A 23,290-nucleotide genomic window follows, 5' to 3' on the forward strand; every position below is an offset into this window, starting at 1 on the left:
AAAAACAAGCACTTCCTTTCCTCGTGGGCTTCCCATGATCTCTTGCCTGTGGAGGGATGTTCAGATGCTATCACAAAGTCTCAGCATGTTCCTGCAGTGGTTCAGTGTTACAAGCAGCCTTTGAGAGGGAAGGGGTTAATAAGGGTTGCATTCTTCCTTGACAGGAAAGGCTGCAGCCGTCAGGGACATTAGCCAAATGTGGAGCATGGCTTTTCCCAGCCTTGGGGGAATGAAGTAATTCCCCAACAAGTGTTGTTCTGTCTCTTATCTCTCCGAGAAGAGTGGACCCCATGGGAGCAGGGGAGCTTCCAGACCACCCTGGGAAGTGGTGAAGCAGCAGGCTCCTGTCGAGGGCAGAGTGCTGCCTGCACAGCTGCTGGCAGGAAGGGGTCACAGCACCTCATGTGTTTCTCTGGGGTCAGGCTTCCCCCTTGCCATGTTGCCCAAGGAGGGGACCTCGCCATGCTTATTAGAAGGGGCTCATGTCTTCAGCTCCTCATGCCTCCTTCCTGTGATGGGTCCAAAGATGTGCCTGAGCCACTTGAGGCTGTCACTTGGACATGCCCCTTGGTAGAACCACCTGATGGGATGGCTCATCCCTGCTGAGCTCATGAAATTGCTATTTTTCAATCCCTTTATCTCTGGCTTTGGGAAGCTGGGGCTGGAGCCATACTCACAGCATTGGGTTTTGGCAGGAGCTTGGTTAGAGTGAGATTCCTTTGTGTGGCATCCTGTTTGGAGGAAAGTGAGCCTGCCAGTCATACCCCAGCACTCCTGCCTGTCACCACCCCCAGCTGTACTGTATGCAGCAAACATGGGTCCCTGCCCTTAATCTGTGCTCTTGTTACCCTTTTCACCTTTCTTTCTCCTTCCATCCTCTGAAGGAGATCAGGAGCAGATAAAAGCCAGGGTGAAGTCAGGAGCCGGTGGGGTCTCATGTTGCAAGATCAGCTCCTTACCTTGCGGGAGCAGCAAAAGTGGTGCTGAAGCAAGATATTAGGCCTGAGAGATGAGGAAAAAGGGCAGATGGCAATGGAGAAAGCAGCTCGATGCCTGCACATCAATGCCTGTCCCCTCCCCCAGACTGTGCATTGAATACAGACATTTTCATGACTCCAGGTGGAGGTTCCCATGCTGAAAGAGCAGAACGAATGGTGGCTGTGTTCCTTCTGCTTTGAATCCTTTCTCAGCTCTCAGGACATGGTTGCCTGCAGGCAGGGATCTCGTGAGCAGGTGTTGGATTGGGCTCCAACAAACTAAAGCCAAGCCTGATTCTGCTCTCTGATGCCAGGCTACTTCATTTCCATGCCTCAGTTTCCCCATTGCTAAATGTAAGTGCTGGAGCAGATGACCCCATTCTTCAGTGCGGACCAGATCTGAGGCTGCTGCCTGGGGCAATTTGGTCCCCATGGACCCGATGCCAGCCTTCCAGATTTACTCCAGAGTTTGAAATTTATCTGCTCCAGCAAATCAGCCTCTTTACAATGGAAATGTCTCTCTGGATGGCAGAGTGCTGATGACAGCTTATGAAATGTGTGTGTTGTGGCTCTAGTTAAAGCTTTTTATACTAGGTGTTAAGTTGATGAGAGCAGCAGAATATATATGTTTAGTTTTTTTATAATTTTGTGCATTACTGTTAGCAGATGGCTAAAAACTGCACAGAGTATTACAGTTTAAGTTGTAGCTTAAGAGCAGCAGTTAAAATAATAATGCCTGGTTTTCACAGGCCTGTTTATCTCTGGATCTCTGTTTGGACAGTGGAACTGGCCACTTAGGATCAGATCCAAAAAGGTACTTTAGTATCTGACCTCCCTTGAGGTTCTTATGCTCTGATGGAAATCAGGAGGACTGGGTCGTGAAATACCTTTACTGTAGATGTGGCATTTTCTTGTAATTTCTATTTTCCCCTCTAGATCCATCATGTTTGGATTGACAGTAGAGCTGGGGAGGAAAGGAGAAGGAAGTTTCAACTCTTTTCTTATTAACTGTAATGCTTTAAAAAGAAAAAAAAAAAAGGAAATATTTATTTTTAAAAAGAGTGCACTGGGATTGGGGGAGAGTTGTGTTGGGAAGTTCCCCTTCAGCTGAAGTTAGCCAGCGAAGGCGAGGGCTTGTTCCCAGAATGGTAGAGAGGGCGCGGCGATGGCGTGTTTGACAAATAAGGACATGAGCAAAGAGCCTTTTGCCACGTTGGCTTGGGCTCAGTTTAAAAGAGGAAAAAAAAAATCCTGGATGGGAAGAAAAATGAAGTCACTGTTTGTTAAAGGGAAATAGATAGATCTGGGAGGGAGGGAGGCAGGTTTGGGTTGGTTGGTTGGTTTTTTTTGGTTTTGGTTTTTGTTTTTGTTTTTTTTCTTCCTTCTAGTTTCAAAACAGGCATTCTGCCCAGGCCAGGGAAAGCAAAAGTGAAAAACTCTTATAAGCAACCTCTCCAGTGCACTGTTTTTTCACAGAGAATGACAGTGTCTCATGGTGCTGGCAATTTCTTCCTTCCTCACCGGACAGGGTTGCTGAGTGATGAGGACTGTGCACAGCAGTGTGAAAAGCTGGTCCCTACCCCGTGTCCTATCCCTGGGAAGTCTGGCTCTGGAGCAGTGTGTGCTATGGGTGCCTCCTCATAAGCAGTATTGTGAGGGCTTCAGATCTCCACTGGCTTTGAAACCACCAGTTCTCCTTTAATGAGAGGTTCAGAACCCAGCATTTTGTGTCAGGACAGGACCTGGGTGGCTCAGAGCAGATGCGATCCTCAGCTGTGGACCTGCCAAGGGCCACCTTGGAAAAATATGCATTTACGAATTGCTGCTAATTACCCACAGATGCTGTGCCTGCAGTGTGGGCCTGATTTTCATTTAGGACCCTATAGATATTACCACAACATGGAAAGGAGAGGATCATATTCAGCTGGGAGATCACCTCTTTCCCAACAACCCCTAGCTGCTATCAGCGTGGTTTTTATTGACCAGCCACAAAACACTTTACAAAAGAAATACCAGTCTCTCCTTGATAAGGAAGCTGAAGCTGGGAAAGTGCCTTGCCTAGGTCACCAGGCTGGCCAGCAGCAGGCTAAAAATAAGAACCACATCATCTGCATCCCAGAGCACTTCTGTCTACTACATTGCACTGCCTCATTACTGCAAAAACTGTGAATTAATGAGTAAATACCACCAGTGGCTGAGACCAGAATCATAGAATCATTAAGGTTGGAAAAGACCTCTAGGATCATGAAGTCCAACCGTCAACCCAATACTACCGTGTCTCCTAAACCATGCCCTGAAGTGCCACGTCTACATGTCTTTTAAACACCTCCAGGGATGGTGACTCCCCCACCTCTCTGGGCAGCCTGTTCCAATGCCTGACCACTCTTTCAGTAAAGAAATTTTTCCTAACACCCAGTCTAAACCTCCCCTGATGCATCTTGAAGCTGTTTCCTCTCATTCTATCACTAGTGACCTGGGAGAAGAGACCAACACCCATCTCACTACAATGTCCTTTCAGGCAGTTGTAGAGAGCTGTAAGGTCTCCTCTCAGCCTCCTCTTCTCCAGGCTAAATGACCCCAGCTCCCTCAACCTCTCCGTGTAAGACTTGCTCTCCAGACCCTTCACCACCTTCCTTGCCCTTCTCTGGACATGCTCCAGCACCTCAGTGTCCTTCTTATAGTGACAGGCCCGAAACTGAACACAGTACTCGAGGTGCTGTGACAAGTACAGGGGCACCATCACCGCCCTGCTCCTGCTGGCCACACTATTCCTGATACAAGCCAGGATGCTGTTGGCCTTCTTGGCCTCCTGGGCACGCTGCTGGCTCACGTTCAGCCGGCTGTCAACCAGCGCCCCCCAGGTCCTTCTTCACCAGGCAGCTTTCCAGCCACTCTTCCCCAAGCTTGTAGCATTGCATGGGGTGGTTGTGACCGAAGTGCAGGACCCAGCACTTGGCCTTGATAAACCTCATACAACTGGCCTCGGCCCATCGATCCAGCCTGTCCAGACCCCTCTGCAGAGCCTTCTTACCCTCAAGCAGATTGACACTCCTGCCCAAGTTGGTGTCGTCTGCAAACTTACTGAGGGTGCCCTCAATCCCCTCATCCAGATCATTGATAAAGATATTAAGCAAGACTGGCCCCAAAACTGAGCCCTGGGGAACACCGCTTGTGACTGGCCGCCACCTGGCCAACTCTCTGGGCTCGGCCATCCAGCCAGTTTTTTACCCAGTGAAGAGTACACCCGTCCAAGCCACGAGCCGCCAGCTTCTCTAGGAGGATACTGTGGGAGACAGTATCAAAGGCTTTGCTAAAGTCCAGGTAGACAACATCCACAGCCTTTCCCTCATCCACTAAGCGGGTCACCTGCTCATAGAAGGAGATCAGGTTGGTCAGGCAGGACCTGCCTTTCATGAAGCCATGCTGGTGGGGTCTGATCCCCTGGTTGTCCTGCACATGCCTGGTGAGTGCACTCAGGGTGAACCGCTCCATAATATTCCCCGGTTCCGAGGTCAGGCTGATGGGCCTGTAGCTGCCCGGATCCTCCTTCTAGTCCTTCTTGCAGATGAGTGTCACATCGGCAAGCCCCTAGTCATCTGGGACCTCCCCTATTAATGAGGACTGCTGGTAAATGATGGAGAGTGGCGTGGGATATACCCAAAAGGATTTGCAGAAGTGATTTAGAATGGGGTTTAGAGTGAGGAAACAATCAGACTTTGAACAGTTGCATGAAGGGTAGATTTAGATTAGGTATTAGGAAGAAATTCTTTACTGAGAGGGTGGTGAGACACTGGAACAGGTTGCCCAGAGTTGTTGTGGATGCCCCAGCCCTGGAAGTGTTCAGGGCCAGGTTGGATGGGGCTTTGAGTAATCTGGTCTAGTGGAAGGTGTGCCTGCGCATGGCATTGGGGTTGGAAGTAGATCTTTAAGGTCCCTTCCAACCCAAACTATTCTATGGTTCTATGACAAAATATCTTAATACATCAGTTCTTATTATAACCACCTATGCATGGAGGGGCTGGAGGGGCTGCAGTGCTGCACTGTACGTGGGCAGGAGGTATGCTCATATTTAGACCTACTGGGCTCACGGAGCAGGTTGTATCATTCTGTTTCAATATGCAGGAAATCAGCCGATGGGCCAAATTCCTATTGCCAAAGAATTTTGGGAAGAGAAATGCCAAAACGTGGTCTGAAGGCATATGTGCCTTCCTCTACATGGCTGTTCAGAGACCTGTCTCGCTCCTCCCGGGCACGAGCGCCTGAGAGAAGGTGGGAACGTGTTGATAGATGTGAGTGGCAAGAGCCTCATCCTTGTTACAGAGGAGGTTGCCAGGCATTTTGCTGTCTGATTCCCTCCTCGCGAGTGGTAGCAGTGGTGCCTTTCGTGGGCTGTGACTCACTGGCTAAGGAAAGAGCCAGAACGGAGTCTTTTTTTTCTTTTTTTTTTTCTTTCTTTCTTTTTTTTTTTTTATTTTGGGTGCACATGTTGACAAATAGTTGAGGAGGGAAGAGCGTGATTTTTGCCTACAGGGGGTGCTGCTTTAAATAGCACATCTGCTCTGTGGTGTGGCAGCTGGGCTCTGCCTGGTTGTTGGGCTTGCTTTAAATTGCCTGTCTTTCAACATTTGGAGAAGCCAAAAAGGCCAAAGAGAGCAGAACGTGTGTTCAGCCTCCCTCTAGTGCTAGATTTTGTTAATCATCAAAATTATTGGCCTGGGCGTAAGTGCTCGCTGGCGAGGAACATGGGTAACACGGCGCAGCTCTTGCTGCCAGTGGGGCTGCCTGGCTCTGGGCAAGGAGGGTTAGCTCCCCGTGACTCTGTAAATGAAGCCATAGCCTGTGTATATTGCTTGCCATTCCACATCCAGCTTTTGCAGATTTCTGGGACTCCTAACCTGACGTATTAAAATCCATGTGATAAGCAACTGCCTTTTATCTAAATTGAAGCCGTGTCCAACAGTATAAATAAATTACCTGGTAATGTTAACCCTCTTACTCAAACGTTGGCTTTGCAGGAATGCTTTTGATCTGTCTCCCTTCTTCTGCCTTCCTCATGTGTTTGAAAAACAGGAATGTACTGTGTTCTGAATCAGACTTGAACAAATAACATGTATGCTCTCTGCATGTTTAAATGCTCACTGGCTCTCTACAGGTCAATATGTTTTTGCTCTATGATAGGGGTTTCTAGGCACTAAGGTGAGAAAAAACTGTGTATGTTGATTAATATCTGGATGCATGATAGATAAAATGCATGTTTTTCTCATAGGCGTATATATATGTACACATGTACAATCTATATATGTATGAGAAATGCATAAGTGGAGGTATAGAGCAGACCACCACGTTATTGGGGAACAAGCACGCACATTTTATCCCTGCTGCTTTTTTATCCCTTTCTGTGGGTTGCATGACCAGTAGATCCAAGATCACAAGAGAAAAAGAGTACTGAGCATTTCTTTCAGGCAGCTCTTGATGCAGCCCATTATACGCATGTTTGTTTTATAATGCCAAACCACATTCTATTTTAAATCTTTAATGAACCTCTGTTCCCATCTATGTAACTTTCCAATCCTTACTCTCTTCAGAATAGACAAAGATGCTTATTATAAACCACAAATTTTACTGAAAGGGTAAACTGGAAAAGTTTTAATTGTACAGCGTAAGCCTGCCATTCATCTCTCTGCCTGGCTATTAATATCTTGGCAATGTTATAATGCAATACAGCCTTTAATAGCTAAACCTCTCGGCAAGGACTACAAAGGAAGCAAGGATCCAAACAGTTAACCGTGCTCATTATTTTCATCATGCTTATTACTGTTATTTAATGTATTTGTTATATTATTGTTTAATATAGTAACACAGCACACAGGATGTGCCAGGACCTGCACTGGTGCACACTCGTGCCTTCTTTGGGAGGAGGGTTGTGACTGAGGCTGGGAGATGCTTTCAGAGATGGAACACAGCAGCTTTGGATAATCTGCCATACAGTGGGTGATGAGGTGAGGGAGCAGAATTAAAAAAACACCTAATACAGATATGTAAATAAGGATATGGGATCTAAGAAGATCTGACAGGTAGCAGAAAGGTCAGAGACGTTGCTGACTGTGATGTTCAGAGATCATCAAACTAGAACCATCCCAGGCTAAGACACAGGGCAGTGTTATGCACATGTACCAGCTCGGGTCCAGCCAGTGTGGCTATGGTCCCCCGGTGCTGTGCCCAAGGTTATAAGCCTTGGTGGGCACCTCCTGGCTCTTGTGGGTATGTCTCTTTGTGGGACACTGTCACACTGCTGGCGCTGGAGTCGGGTTCAGTGCTGGCACCTGCAGAGAGGTTAATCTGTAACCTGGATTATCCACCTGTGGATAATAGAGACATGAATGTGGAAAGTAATAAGGGAGGCATGGAAAGCATGCAGAAAAGGCAGGCAATTTTATCCTGTCAGAGCTACTACTGGTCCGTGACAGGCAAAAAGGAAGCAGAAACATCGTTGTATCCAAGGTAGAATTATTTAAGCAGAGGGACAATAAAAAGATAAGGAAGATGTGGGAATTCTCCCATCAAAGTGGACAAGCTGAGTGATGGAAGAGAGTGAGATAACATGATCAGAATTCAAGAAATTTCCATTCGTCTCATTTCTGAGCATTATTCAAATCTTCTGTTGGATTAGCAGGTCCTAGGAAAGATTTCTTGCAAGATTGATTGCTCCTGTGTCAAATCCTGGGTAACCTGTGTTGCATTAAGGAACCGTAATGCAGTGGAGAGACTAAGACAAACAGTGTGTCAGTAGCAAGAAGGAATTCTAAAAATTGCGGCAGGTAAATTATTACACCTTTTCTATAAAGCTGGCTGGAATTGGAAGATGTGGTTTACAAAGTCAAAGTCTTTCCATGCAGCTTGGGCATGGTGGTAGGCTGGAATGTGACAATGGGACTCGATGATCTTAAGGGTCTCTTCCAACCTTAACGAGTCTATGATTCTATGAAAGCAGATGGACTCAGGTTCCCACCTTGGTTTTGGTGCTTTAAGCATTATGATGCTGTGAGGTAAAGCAATGAGCTTTGGTCAAACAAGATGAAAGAAACTACAGCTGTACTGATTGGAGAATCCAGTTTTCTGTCTAAATTCAGTTTTATAGCCCTGGAGTAGTTCAAAGAGTACGACAAACTTCATCCCATTTTTGGTGCAAATTCGCCTGGCAGTAATGAGATGTGGATATGGAGAAGTTGTGAGAGCAACTAATTTTCAAGAATGGAAGTGGCCCAAATGCAGGTTCCTGTTTCTGTTTTCTAGTTTCCATCACTAGTGAAAAACAGCTTTGGTTGCCATGATGGGTGGTTTTCCTGTCAGAAAATGTTGCCTCTGTGAAGAGCCTGTGGCACAGTGACTGAACAAGCTGAAAGGTGGTAGAAATACCACCAGAAATGTTGTGGTAGCCAGAGCTGGAGGAATTTGTTCCATGACAGAAGGGCAGGCATGATTTTAAGTGTCTGCCTCCATTAAATTCCATCCTCGCAGGGCCATTCCCCACAATTGTATTTTTCAGTTTTGATTTGTTGATGAAAATGCAGGACATTGATTAGCTTTAATGCACAAAGAACAGGTAAGGAAGAGCATCTGAAAAACAACATATAATGTTTTTAGGGTTTTGGTTTTAGTGGTGTGAGGTAAAATAGAAATGTTGGGGAAAGCTGCAGCAACTCCAAGTGCTGCTGAAGCCAGCAAGTGACAGCTCTACCAGAGTTGCTGTACGAACTCCTCTCATTCAACAGTCCTGGGTGACAGCTCCTTCCCTCTCCATCTCCTGATTTCCATGTCTCTCCTTTGCCATGGAAACAGGCTCATGTCTTGTCACGTTCCGGGTCTAGCCTTCCTCTTCAGCTCTGTTACTCCACTCCTGAGTCGCTCTCCCCTTCCTCCCTGTCTCTGGCTCTGCAAATTCCCCTGGTTCTGCCCTGCAGTATAGCTCTGTGTGTTCTCAAAAGATGCCACCACCAAGGTCTGTGCAGACGTTTGGGCATCAGTGTTTCCTACAGGTGGTGGTAGGGCTGCCCTCTGGGAGTGGCATTTGGTTGGTGCTAAGGTTGGGCAAGTCTCTTAAAGACATTTAGGTAGGGAATATACTTTCTGTACAGAAGTAAATCCCATTTGACTTCTGTGGCTGTGCTGGCCCCAAGCAGAAATACAGTTAAAATATATTTTCCTGAGGTCTAATGTGTACTGGGGGCACCATATTTTCTGATGCATGAATTATTATTGAAAACCAACAACTTTCATTTATCTGCATACAGACAGTACAGAATAAACCTTGGAGCTTACCCGGGAGGGATCTGCACACTGGGGATTCTCTCTGCAGGGTTTTGCAGCAGTCTCTGGGCAGGGCAAGTTGTTCGTTGTTCAGCTTTCTGTGTAATTCGGTCCTTTTTCTTCAGCTGAAGTTCTCACTTAGGAAATGTGTAGAAGATAAGGTGTCCAAACAAGGAGGTGGTTGTTAAAAAAGAAAGAAAATCCACGGTCATCCAGCCAAATCAAATACCAGACACACATCTGGCAGCCTTGAAGGGAAGGTAAAAGTGGGCCTAATGGTTTGGAAAATTAGATTGCAAACTTCTTGAAGGCAAGGACCTTCCTCTGTGAATCAGAACTGCGGGGTCTGTCCAGCTGAGGCTTGCCCGCCCCGTGGACTGCAGCCATCACCGCCCCAGAAACGTGTGGACTGAGGCAGAATCCAGATTTTCTTCTTCTCAGCTTTGAGAGACATATAGTAGATTTTTAACATGACTCATTTCTGCAGAAACCAAAGCCAAGCCATTGACTTTCATGTAGTTTTTATACATCCATTTTGCTGACATTTTTCCAGGCTCACTGGGAGATTCTTGAATCCTTGCAAACGTTTTGGCGCGCACCCCTTCCTATTACAGCAAAACAAGCAAACAAATTCAGAAGTATGTTATATGTTTAACTTCTGGACTTGGAGCTCATTCAGGCTGTGAAAATTGACTGGCCAATTTTAATTTTACTTTTTTTTTTTTCGGTGGTGATTTCCTAATAGCTTCACAGCCCATGTTCAGGAATGCTTTCTCAAATTCAGAGAAGCTTGACTGTGTGCTTAAACTTCATTAGAGTTGATAGAACTTAAGCACATGTGTAAAATTAAGCGTATGCTTATGTTTTATACAGCCTTTCTGCAGGTGACACAAGCAGCTGCATATGGGTTTCCAACATGTGATTAAATTCCAAAAGGAGTTTTTAAAAACAGTTTTAGTCAACCTTAATTTTTTGAAATTGGTAGCTTTAACAAAACCTATCTTTTTTGATTAAAATTGCCTGAGACGTGTCCCTTTTAAAAAGCTCTTCATTTAACTGTCACAATATACAGTCTTGTGTGGGATAGAGTTTGTTCATGTAATTTTAATTTCCAGTTAAAGTGGTACAAACACAAAGTGATTTCAATAGATCTTTATGAACACAGCAGTGCTGTTGCTTTCTCACCTCTGTCAATGTGGGGACCAGGCAGAGCCATTAAATTGTCAGCTGTGCCCTTCTGCATATCACAGATCATAAAGCTTCCACCCAGTCACCCAGGGAGACCAAAGGCATCCAGCCTCGATCCACAGACATGAAGAGATGGAGAAATCTTGAAGTTTGTTCTAGCATTTAGGTACCTGCAGTATTACACATAAGTGAATATCCCTCTTATTTTTAAATAGAATTTCCCTGGCTTCAGCTTCCCAGCTGCTGCGTGGTTTTTTTATTTTGCTAGATTGGACAGTCTTGTGGTATCTGGCATTTTCATTCTGTGAAGTTGTTTAGATATTGCTGTTGAGCTACTCAGTCTACTTCATAAGCAAAACCACGTGAACTCTCTACGTATCTTGTTGTCAGCTGTTTCTGCTTTTCTGGGGTGTATCTCTCAAGTTTTTAAAACACTGTCTTCCAAACTGGACATAGTATTTCAGTGCCAGACTCACCAGAAGTGTTGAAAGGAGTAAAGTCGCTGTCAGCTCTGTGCTTTCCCTGCTCCGGGATGGTGTGACACCAGGCAGGATCTGGTGGTTGGCGGGGGGGAAGAGTCAGGGAGCTGGGTGTGACAGTTTACCCTGTGCTGGGTGTGTGTAATTCATGGCTTGTCGGACATGTCCTGTGCCACTGGAGGCATCCTCCTCTTCCCTCTTCTCTTAAGCCAGAAAAGGAAAGAGGAAGATCATGACTTGGCCAGGACGTGGAGGTGAAGGGAGTCTTTGCTCTAGGACATTGCCATGAGTTCTTTTATAAATGTAATGTTCATGTTGTACAAGTCAGTGGGAAGGTCTTCCTTTATTGCAGTGGACACTTAATGAGCTACTTGTTTTTTACATTGATTAAACTTTGCAACTGTATTGGGGTATTTGGTTACTCTTCAGTTTTGGTTTCCCTTGGACGCAGGTTGTGAAATAGCTGATATCTCCTCTTAGCTCTCAGTTTTCCTGCAAGCAGCAATACTCTGTGGGGAACATCAGCTCTGCTTGATGGCTAATTAAACATTAATTTGTGACGATATTGGAGCAGATTTTAAGTTGGCAGGGGAGTGGGCAAAGAAAGGGGAAACTTTTAACAGCCACCATAATTATCAATAACGAGTCCTAATGTAATTGCATTAATTAAAAGGAAAAGGATATATTCCCTGCTGCTGTAAAGTTAGTTCAGTCAGTGAAAGTCATGCTGGGTCAAAAGGATTTCATGGCCAGCTATTCTTGCCCCATGAACAGAAAGGTAGTGCTGTCCTGCAGAAGGCATAAAGAAAAAAATTACATATTCCACTTTATATTGTATATTCTATGGATGAACAGGAACGTTTCACTAATTCAATTTCATTCCCAAGGACGAGTGATTGTAACTCCACCCGGAGAATATTAAATTGCCTTAATGGAAAAATAAACTGGTTTTATTCTTCCCCTTCTCTCTCCATCTTCCCCATTCAGTTTTCAGATAACTTTATGTGCCGCCTCAGTTTATAAATACACTTCTCATCTTGCTGCTGATTTTGCATCTGGTAACACTTAACACAGACAAGACTCCCAAAGCTTTTGATCAGGCATGTTAAATAAACTATCAGGACCATCGGGTCTGCTGCTCTGGCAGATGTTGGCTCATGGGACTCTCTCTTCATCCCTTGACTGTTCCTTATCAAATCCATTCTACTGCTTTCATGTGCTTGAGGATCACCATGTACTAGCTGGCCCATAGTATGAAGATCCTCTGGTTGACTGAATGACACTTGCTATTTTGCTGTTTTCCAGTAGCACAGCAGTTTTGAAAACCCCATTTAGCCAACCTTGAAATCTCCAGAACTTCCTTCCAAGAGCAAATTGCAGCAGTCAGAAACCTGAAAAAGCCGGGTGCAGGTTTAACTGCCTGAAGTAGAGGTGTCAGTCTGAGATGTGGGGAGCAGGGGGCTGGCTAACACTGTCCTAGGGCAGAGCAGATGGGGGCTGAGGGGACCAGACAGCACAGGACCTCTGTGTTGGCATCTCCAGCTTTGGGGCACCTACAAGTGCACACCTAGCCTGCAAGGCAGATCTTTTTGAGTGCTTTGATCTAGTTGCTGTATCCTCTTTATTCCTGTCACATAAATGCCTTCTGTTGTCCTCAAGTGTGGCAACGAGACAGGGAGTGTTGCACATCTCTTCATGGGCTATTGTCCGTGTCCCATCACAGCCACCGGCATCATTGGCTGCTGGCCTTGGACCCAGTGCTTCAGCAGAGCATGCCCCAGGCCATTGAGCCTGTCGGCTAAACCTCTATGATGCAGCTTCATCCCTTTTTGTTTCTTCTCACTCATCCAATAATCAGGGCCAAATCCTCTTCTGTGGTTTTGACAAGTCTGGACAAACCATGGGTATTTGTGGCAAAAGCTTCTCTCCAGTGTTAGGGGCAGGAACTGTTTGGAAGGGAGCATAGTCCTGGGCTCTGCCCTGGCATTACTGCTGCCCGTCCGCACCGGTGGCATCCTGCCCCTGAGTGGGGCCAAGGTGCTGGTTTCGGGGCTGGGGCCCCTCTCAGGATGTGTAGATGGCAATGGCCTATTAAACAGTGGTGGAGGAAGGGCCACTGGCCCATGAGCCAGCGCTCGGCATGCCGGCGGCTTGGATGCAGCCCTCTGATCATGTGAAATCAGGACCATCCTGCAGTGAAGTTGCAGCTGGAGCTTGGATGGCTTGGATGGTTGTTTGTTGTTTCCTGGCATGTTTTGTCAGGGCTGGGACAGGAAATACAGAGAACGAAATGTCCCTTAAGGAGCTGTGTTGGCCCAGTGGATTAGTGTCTTCATCTGGTGGCCAGAAGGAGCTTGGTTGTGTCTCTGAATTGCAGCACCTCGCTCCCACCGCTCTACCTGCTTTCCCTTCCTGGGGCTGGTATCCAGTTGACAATAAGCTCCTTGGGACAGGGATGTTTCCTAACTGTTGTATGTGAGCAGTGTCAGTCACACTGACCTCTGGGGAAATATGAATCTTTATTGTCATACAGATTCATAACTGCAACAGAGTCTTTGCTGTCTTTCATATATGTGTCCCAGGAGGCTGTGTGCAAACGGCTGTTGTGGTTTCTATTGTCTTGGCTACAAGGAGGGAAGAAGTGGGTTTCCAGGTGTTGGTCCAAGCCCTGGCACGAAGGTGATTGTCAGTTACTATCCTGCAGAAACTGACATGTACCCACCAGCAGAAGTGACTCTTGACTGGTGTCAGCTGGTGGATATAAAGCACAAGTGGAGGCTTCATGTGAATGTCTGTAGAGAGCCAAATCAGATCAGCAATGGTCAGTAGTGAGTGTCCAGAGAAAAATGTTAAGAAGGAAGCACAGAGGATTTTTAAACTTATTTTAAAAGTCTCTTCAGTGACTTTTCTTCCACATGTTTCTCCAGCTGCTTTTGAAGTCCATCTAAACTCACAGTAACCACAGCATTTTGCAGCTGAAGTAGCTCTGCAGCTTAGCAGTATGTTGCGTGATGAAACACCTACCTCCTTTTATTTGTTTTGAGACTGATGCCTTCTAGTTTCATGCTTTCTTCCTCTGGTGTCTGCTTTCTCTGTTTTGGATTGGGTTTTGATGTTTTTGGTGGTATTTTTTTCAAATTTTGTTATTTGTCCTTTTTATAAGCCTCCTACACCACAGTGAGTTTATAAATCGGTTGTTAAGGTTTTGCAAGATTTCCCCTAGCAATGCTTAGCAAATAACTTTTCTTCATCTGCTTGGTCATTTGCCCCAGCTGTAAGCCTTGCGCAGTTCTTTGCAACACCTTGCTGCTTCAGAGATAAGATCGGTTAATCCCCAGGATACAGAGCGCTATTTACATTTTACATGGGCGGAGAAACTGAATGTGGGACTGTGGCTACCCTGGACCCATGCTGTAGGTCTGGGACTGAGCTGAGCTTGGTCTTAAGGAGCACAGCTCCCTTTACCCTGCTGTGCCTTCTGCAGTTTCCTGCGGCACAGCTGCTGGTGTGAACTTTGCCAAGAGAAGATATTTGGCACATTCTTTGGCCCTTTGGGGCCAGTAAGGTAGGCTGGTGTTTAGTGGATGATCGCTCCCCACCCCATTTAACGCCCATTCCAGGTAGGCCCACCTGCTTCTTCATGAGGAGATATTCAAATGTAGACAGAGTTGTAGAAATGTTGCTCAGTTAAATGACAGCAGCATCCAAGAGACACCGAATGGCACCTTTGAAGAGCCCCCTTGAAACTTTTGTTTTCCTTTGGTCCAGCTAATATCCAGCAGCACAAACCAGGTAAAACTATTCCATGCCTGAAAAAAAACCAGGCAGGGGAAAAAATAAATCAAAACCTAACTTCCCTTTGGCTTTTATCCTTGATGTCATCAAAAGACTAAAAAGGATATTTCAGGCCTGGCTTCAGCCTGATGGAACAGCAGGGAAGTTCTTTTCTATTAGATCCTTGATACAATCACGTCTGGTGAAATCACTGCGGTCACATCTGCTGAAATCTTCCATCATTTCAGATTTGTTTCAAAAGACTCAATCTTTCTGTTTTTAAAGGGCACGGCTACTTTTCCAGCCCCTCCTGGTGCCTGGAATGGTGATTAGGCATCAATCGAGCATCTTAGACCCCCCGACCCCAAATGCTGCAGTCAGCTCATGACTCCCCATGTGTGCTTGGTGGGGCCGCCTCTCGTGACTGTTTCAATTTACATTGGGGAATTTGAAACAAAGTATTTGCACTTGTCTTCAGACTTGGGAGAATAGACACAGCAGCTCATCTTCAAGGTGCCTCATTTTCTTGATATATGCCCTTGAGTGTGCATCTCTTTGCCACTGAAGTGTCGTTTTGAACTTTGGGTGGCTTTTGCGATCCTGGAAAGAAAACTGGGAAATTCTACAGTGAGAGAGGTGGGGTAGCAAGGGTGCGTGTCTCAAAAGGATCTTGCCTCTTGCAGTGGTGTTGTTGGAGAAAGTGCAAAGGGGGGGGGGGAATTAAACATAAACCCCAGACTGAATCACTTTTTTCCTTATTCCTGATTAAAATTTTTCAAAGTCTCTTCTTGTATGTATAGCAGTTGCCATCAAAGTCAATCATCTTTCCCTCCTCTCCCCTGTCTGCCCCCAGCTGAAATAGGAAATAAGAGCCCCATCCTTCTTTCTCTGTCTTCACTTCTGTCTAAGCCCAGTGCCCAAGGCCATGGAGTAGAAAGAGACGCTAACTCCATGTTTGGATAGCTGTTTCATTTGCTTTTCCTACCACCTCGGTTTCTACCCAAGGATTTCGACAGCCTGCAGAGTGTGGCAGGTGGCTGCTGTGGGTGCAGCCTGGTGGAGGCAGGCAGCAGTTGCTGAATTTATCGGCTCTGCTGCCTCATCTGTGCCTCAGCTGCATTTCATGGAGGAAAAGGCAGTAAAGTCTTTCAGGGTAAAAGTCTTTTTTTACTATCTACCCCGATTTGCCTAAATTCCCCTCTTCCTCACCTTCCTTGTTGCTTTAGTTCTTCCTTTCCATGACTGCCTTTGCTGCCAAGGGCTTTTCTGTTCCCTGCTTTTCACCATTCTTGGATGTGTAAATGCAAACAGAATTGATCTGTTGCAGCCCAAAGAGAGCTCCCCCGGCACCTCAGGCTCCCAGGAAAATCAATGTACCAGGAGCAGAGGGCACATGGGGCCCCCAGCCCGTTTGTTTTGAGTCATTAGCTATGACCTTTCTTAATATCCATGGTTTTCTTCTACTTGTGAGTTATGAGGTTATCAGTGACTTATGGTAGCATGGCATGCAGAGCGAGCTGATGCTACAAGAAAGATTGTGTGTCTAGCTGCAGCTCTGCTCTCTTGGACGTGTCTGTACATACATAACGGCATTGCATTTCCCAATAATGACAGCTTGTGTTCCTGGGCAGAGCTCAGAGGATGAGCGGGCCGCAATGCCCATGAAACACACTCACCTCCACCTACATTAGAGAAGACTTGAGCAAGGCAAAGGTGGATGGGGAGAAGGTGGATCTTGATGCTGGAAAATTGCACTGTGGTGAGCAAAGTCCTGATGCTCTGAAAGTGTTGGGGAGCTTGGTTGTTGGCTTGTTTTGGAGGAAAACATACCTTGGGACTCTGGAGTCACTTCTAACCTGGTGTCCATGTAAGTCAGCAGGCTGCTACTGCAAAGCTATCCTTCGTCTTTCCCTGACACAGCAACATGACTGGGCATCAACGTGATTTCTTGTAGAGGCTCAGAACCCAACCTGGCAGCCCAGGCCACATTGCGTCTGTTGTCCAAGGGGCTAATTACTGTCCCAAGCTGCAGCACTGCATGGCAGCAAACAGGGCATGGAGAGACGGGAAAACAGAAAAAAAGAGAGGCATCTGGGTCTGGGTAGGGAAAGGAATTCAGAGCAGGAGCTATAAAGGACATCTGGGAGCCAGACTCTTCTTTTTGAGCCCGTTGCAAGGAGCTGTCTTGGACAAACAAGCAGCATTCTTCTTTCTCTGCTGTAACCTGCAAAATGTGATAAGAGCAGGTGATCTAGGTTGTAGGAAAAGGGAAATCATTGTGCTTCTAGCTCAGTGAATAGTCTTACGGCCTTTTTGGCACAGTGAGGCAAACTTTGAGGCCCTGCGTTGCCCTTTGCACTGCATGTTCTGTGATGTGTCCCTTGGGGTGGTGTGGGGGGACCTGTGGCACGTTCTGGTGTAGGGTGGTAGGACAAAATTAAAGCCGGTTTTCATCAGAACAGAGTGGGTTGCCGGGGCTCAGGAGTGAATTACCATCACAGCTGCCCAGAGTGGCGCACCAGGAATTCAGGGGTGGACCAACAAGCCAAGCAGTGAAGCTCTCTGCTGTTTTTCTCTCTTTGCCTTGCAGCAGGGACTGAGCCAGGGGATAGGAGTGTAGGCGTTGCAGAAGTTCACGTGAGTGGATAGTCTCTGGCATGAGTAATTTGTTGGACTGGGTTGGCTTATGTTTGCTTTTTGTCGAACTCACGTTGGCCAGGCCAAAGATAGCATCCTTTTTAAACCCGTTTTTCCATATTTTGCTGGCTGAAAGGGAGGGCGCGCAAGCGACATGTCTGCAACAATGCCATAAATCCAGACAGAAATAGAATTAACAGTTCTTTCTGGTTCCAGTGTTTGTATCTGCGAGGTCGTGAGCTTAACCAGTCTGGGTTCCTCGGTGCAGAGCCGTGTCTGTGCAAACCCGTTGTGCCTTGGGACCTGGCTCTTGGGTTTTGTTCCAGAGCAATATCATAAAACTTTTATAGCAACGTCATGATGAAGACCATGAGAAGAGAAATAACTTAACACTCTCTTGCTAAAGTTAGCATTGCAAATCCTTCTCCTCTTTCCACATGCAGCAAATTCTTCGGTTGAATCTGGAGTGCTGTGGGGAGAAAAATGCAAGATTGGTGGAGATGGGGAAGAGGGAGCAAGCAGAAACTTGTCTTTGTGAGAGTTACCATTTCTTAAATGTACTTAAAGTCCAGCCTTGTCCCAGTAGGCCCTTATACACATCGGTAGCATTATTAGTCATCACTGTCATACTGCATTGTGCTCCAGCATTTGTAGAATTGGGCTCTTAATCTATGTTGATTATGTTTTAATTAAATAAATAAATCTTTTACAGAGCCCAGAATCATTAGAGATATTTCCATGCTATTCTATTTTATTTTTCTAGGTTTCCTAAGGACACTTAACTTTTACAACCTTACAACTTGTTCTGCAGCATTTGCTAGTCAGCTATTGCGTAATTGTTCTGGGGAATGAGAACCTGGGAATAACATGGCCCAGAAATGCTAAGAAGCAGAATTGTAATCGGCTGATTTTCTCATCTGCCCCCATCCCTCCTCTCCAGGGTCAGGGTACCAAGCAGACTGTGCATGGGCTCCAGCTTCATTCCTGGGTCTGCCATTGACTTGATCTATCACCTCAAGCATTGGGGCCTTTCGCATCTCCCCCTCTTCCTCTTCCCAGGTTGGCTTTTGGCTGCTTAGCTTAAAAACTCCCTGGAGTCGAGCAATCACAATTTCTGTGTCTGAGAAGCCTGTGGCTGCCGTGTAGTTACAGGCCAACAACTGGACAATAGAGAAAAACCAAACAAGAGCCATGAAGAGCACTAATAGCAGAAAGGAAATTGGACTTCTGCAGATCTAAAAATCCAGGTGCCTACAGCTAGCCAGAAGTAATGGTCTGGGGTAATTACTGTGAAAAGTATTTCTTTTTCTGAACAATAGTTTGGATGGAAAAACTTTGGTTCTATAATTAAAATAGGCAAGAAGAATTGAGTTTGTACATAGCTTCTAACCTGACTCTCAGCCTTTTAAATGATGTGTTCTTGCATAAAGCACACTAGAGCTTCCATTTTCTTGTTAGTCAAGCCAAATTTATTGTAATCCAATAAGATTTAATAATCATTAGGAACTAATGAATGCCTTAGCACGTATAAGCTTGGCAGATCAGAGCCTGCCTGCTTTGCATAGTCTGTCTCTCTCTTTGACCAACTTGCCATTTATGTGTAGAATTGATGACTGGGGAGTTCTGTAAAACAGGTAATGATCGAGTGCTCCTGAAATGAAATTTAAATAAAAACTATCTGGAGCAGACAGTGAGCCAAAGGGAAAGGCAAATTTTTGGCTTGGAAAATTGAAGTAACTCGGTGAGAGTGAAGGCAGACAGGGCTGGATTGTCTGTGGGGAGGTGCTGGTATGGTCTGAACAGGCTTTACAGCTGAAATTAGGTGAGTTGTTAGGTAATTCTTCAGTATTTTTACTACCCTAGCAGTTAAGCTGCAAGTGAGCTCTTTTGCACCGTGCTGTGTAGTCACACGTATGCGGAGAGACTCTGTCTGGAGAATTTGCAGATAAGTCAGACATGGAAGGACAGAAGAAAAATATTGACTATGACTCAGGTTGAGAAAAGACTTTCAATGTGTAATATTTCACTTGACTCAAGAACTTCAGTTTCTGCGCATGCCCTAAATGTGGCTGGCTAAGTTGGGTAAGCTCCTGGCACCTACCTCACACCTGATGGGGATCCTTAGCTGGTTTTCTTGAACTTCGCATTCCTGCCAGAGCCCAATTTCCAAAGCACTGAAAACATTGAGGAGGGAGATGTTTCCTAGCTTGTACCCACCTTTGTGCACTGCCGGGAGGTACTGCTGTTGGGTTGGGCTGTACAGCACAGCTCTTTCCCAGAGGTTTTGGACTAGGTTGACTTTTCAAAAACAAAGGGTGTGAATAACTCCTCTTTTAAAATGCTTATTCTAGCAGGGATTGCAGTGCAGCCCTTGAACAATAGCTTGGGGATCACATACTGTCCTGTGGTGCTGAGACCTGGGTTTTACTTTTGGAGGTGGGTGGTGGTGGTGGTGGAAATTCATGTCTCTTCCCTTCAAGTGAGTGTCCCTGCCAGCCTGGGTACATGTGGGGCTGGGCTGTTTTGAAAGCAGAGAGAAAGCAAGATGTATTGAATCAGAAAGGGTCCCGGCTGTGGGTTGGTATTTGCTCTGGGCATGGGCTTTCCTGCATAATAGCCCTTTTCACAAGGACCTTATTTATGTTATTCTGTGACCACTTATTGCATATTATGCCCTTTACCTTGAACCTGCTAGAAACTGAACAACTGAACTTCTTCGCACTTCCTTGAAGGAGCTCATTTTTTAGATGGAAATTGTGAAGAAGTGTTGAATCAGACAGGTACAGCTACCACGGATTGATTTAAAATAATAACAGGTGCAGGTGGCTGGTTGCTGGCCACTGTGGCTTGCAGCTCTGCTCTGATTGTGCTTCCTCTGGGATGGGGATGTGGCAGAAAAGATGCTCTCAGAACAGAGGTGTCCAAGCCTATCCCAGCCTGGCTGCCCAGCCGGGCGTCCTGCTAAAATACACCTTCTCTGTCCGTGGGAGGCGGGGATTGTCCTGTCTCCTCACCTTGGTAAAAGATTGCATGCTGAGTTGCATAATCCTCCGAGTCAACTTTAGACAATGGGACCATTGTGGGAAATGCATGAAGAAAAGCCCCAAAGCAGCCTGAATCCTGGTGAGATGGAGGCTTGCTCCTGGTTCTGGGAGAGAGCTATAGCATTTCAGCATGTTTGTCTCTGCAACCCGAGAGTTATTGCTGGGGCATGGTAGCAGCTCCATGAGGACTGTAAGAAGCCATGTGCCAGTCCAGGTGGTTTGAATAACTGGAACTGTTCTTTCTTCTTTAAGGTGAATCCTGGTGGCAAGACCCTTGAGGAGAGGCGGTCCAGTTTAGACGCAGAAATCGACTCTCTGACCAGTATCCTGGCTGACCTAGAGAGCAGCTCTCCTTACAAACCTCGGACTCAACAGGTTAGTGGCACATTGTGTAAACAGAGAGTGGGAAAGTGGCCAGCATCGACTGCTGGAGTCAATTTGCTAACTGCTTGGTATTTGGTGCAAGCAGGCATGCCAGCTCCTCCTGATAGCATCCAGATGTGGCTGTCAATGGGGAGAAAGGCACAGCCGCTCTGAAGGGGGCACCGGCTGAAAAGCTGCTGTACCTCTGAGCGAAGGGCCTCTGATCCCAATTGTTAGATTGCCACAGAGATTGTTTGGAAAATACTTGCAAAAAATGGCATTTCATTTGCCTCAACTTTCTACCAACAATAGCTTGTGAATTAAAACCTGCTCAGTTCACAAGTACTTTTATGCTTGTATTTTTTTGTTGTTGTTTTTCTGTTTTGTTAAACTTTGTCTGTCACACTGCCAGAAGGATCCAGATATCCATGTCTCAAGTTGTTTTCTTTTGTTTTTGTCATCTAATCAGTGGTGACGAAGTGGCTTGGATCATAGCTCAGCTGTCAGGGTGGCTGTAGCCCAGCAAGGCAGACTGGAATTCACACTTACTCTGCTGTGTCTAGACAAGGGCTGCAGGGGTGACAGCAGCTCAGCTAATTTTTGTCACTCATCTAGGTAGTGCTTGAGTGGAGCTATTTAAGTTCTGGTAAGATGTTATCTGTTTATCAGAGGAAGCAGTGACACCCCAGTGGCACTTAAAAAAGGGCAATTCTTGAGATCTCTAAAATCATCCCAGTAGTGTTTGTGCCCAGTTGTGCAGCATCTTCGCTTCCTAATCTCATGACTGGTCTCATTTCTTATACGTATATGGGTCTGTAGGCATGACTGCAGCTGTATGTATATGTTGTGTTTGCCTTACCAATGTGAGCCCTTAAATAAACCCCAAAAAGTCAGAAGAACTGAAAGGAAAATGGACAGATGCAGTGCCTACCCATTATCCATATAGGCCATCCCGTTAGTTTGTGGCTTTCTTGATTCTTTTAGTTGTTGTATTTAAGTAGTTAAGAACCCATACCTTTGGAGCAGAACGGAAGTAGCGATCAGAGTTCATTTTGATTTGCTCTTGTTTAAGCATGTGAACTTAGCAAAAGCAGAGTTAAATCAGATTTATGCATTTCTGGAAGCATCCATCTGCATGCGGAGGCTCTGGCATGGTGGCACGTGCAGTTTCTGTCCCTTCTGCAGGGACCTCCTGTTAAGCTCTTCTTTCATTCTAGCAGCAGGTACACAGTTATTGCATAAATTTACAGACTTGTCCTTGAAAAATAGTCTGATTTAGGTCAGTCAGTCAAAAAGAGCAACAACATAAACCAGATGCAATTAGGTCCTTTTCCCAGTGGGTTTTTTGATGTTGCAATAAGAGAGACAAGTTTTAACAGTGGTAGCGCTCAGGCACTGTGTCGAATAACCCATGTTCATTTTGTTTGCGTGGGCCAAACACATACGAATGCGCGCTGTTACTGGGAAATGCTGCATAGTGTTGAAACACGGCGAGAGATAACTGGAAGAGATTTGTACTCACCGTTTTCCTTGGCAATGCCTGAGGTCAGCTCCAGAGACATGTAACTTCTGTAACCACTTCGCTGAGCATTTGCAGTTTTCTGATGGCACTGCTGACTGTCTCCTGATACGTATTCCTTTGGGATCTGGCATTCTTTGAGTAGATTGGTTTTTCACTTTTATTTTGTACCAATAGCCTTAAAAGATAAATAAATCACAGTGGTCAAAAGCAAAGTTCTGTAGGTCTATTTGAGTTTCTGGAGGATGGGAAGGCATAGACCAAGTTTTGGACTTCATCTGACTTCCTAAGTTCATCAGTCCCCAAGACGATGTGTGCTGCTTGGTGCACATGCTCGTTCCTGTGGCTTTTTGCCCACAGTTCAGGTGGAGACTCTTGTCCCCTGTACCCAGGAATAATGAGATGCTGCTGCTCCCTGGTCCATTACAATAACTGTGTGATCCAGCGAGCAGAAGGAGCTGAATTTAATCTCTGGGACCAAAACCCAACTTTCTTTAAGTTTATCAGACTTTTCAGGATTTATTGGTTAACATAATGGTGTCCCATGAAAAGCACAGCTACAGCAACTTCTAACGATAGCTGTTAGAAAAAGAAAATGCCAGAGTTGAATGTATCATTTGCTGTAATTAAAGAGTACTCAAACAAGTCCTTGAAAGGTGGAACTAGAATGTAAAGCTTTGATATTTTCCTTTGTTTGATCTGTACTAAGTATTAAAACTGGTGAGTCATTTGATGGTCTTATAGTAGGATAACAGATTAGGCTGCAAATTCTGAGGTACTTGCCCAGAACATCAGCACATTTATTGGATTACACCTTAGCTGACCTTCCCAAGTTTATCAGGATAATGGCTGCAGGTAGGAAAATAGAGTTACGACTTGTTTTCAGAGAATAAGTTTCCAGTTGTGCTTATGCAGTTAAAGCATTGTAATAATTTTACAGGTATAACTTGTCCTTGCGTATACTCCTATTCTGGAACAGGAGAAATTTTTTTTGTTAGGTTT

At 45.6% G+C, this 23,290-nt stretch overlaps 1 protein-coding gene across 6 annotated transcripts in view; it reads left to right on the forward strand.

Annotated features, from left to right (window-relative positions):
* Positions 1-23,290, forward strand: part of LPP (LIM domain containing preferred translocation partner in lipoma) — a 356,036-nt gene that overhangs the window by 164,253 nt on the left and 168,493 nt on the right. For all 6 annotated transcript variants that reach the window (XM_064457579.1, XM_064457578.1, XM_064457583.1 and 3 more), the window contains one exon: positions 20,659-20,781. In XM_064457579.1, the coding sequence (XP_064313649.1) occupies positions 20,659-20,781 (123 nt within the window). The remainder of the gene's footprint in view (positions 1-20,658; positions 20,782-23,290) is intronic.

The sequence above is a fragment of the Phalacrocorax carbo genome, chromosome 7 (assembly GCF_963921805.1).
Source record: "Phalacrocorax carbo chromosome 7, bPhaCar2.1, whole genome shotgun sequence".
NCBI lineage: Eukaryota > Metazoa > Chordata > Aves > Suliformes > Phalacrocoracidae > Phalacrocorax > Phalacrocorax carbo.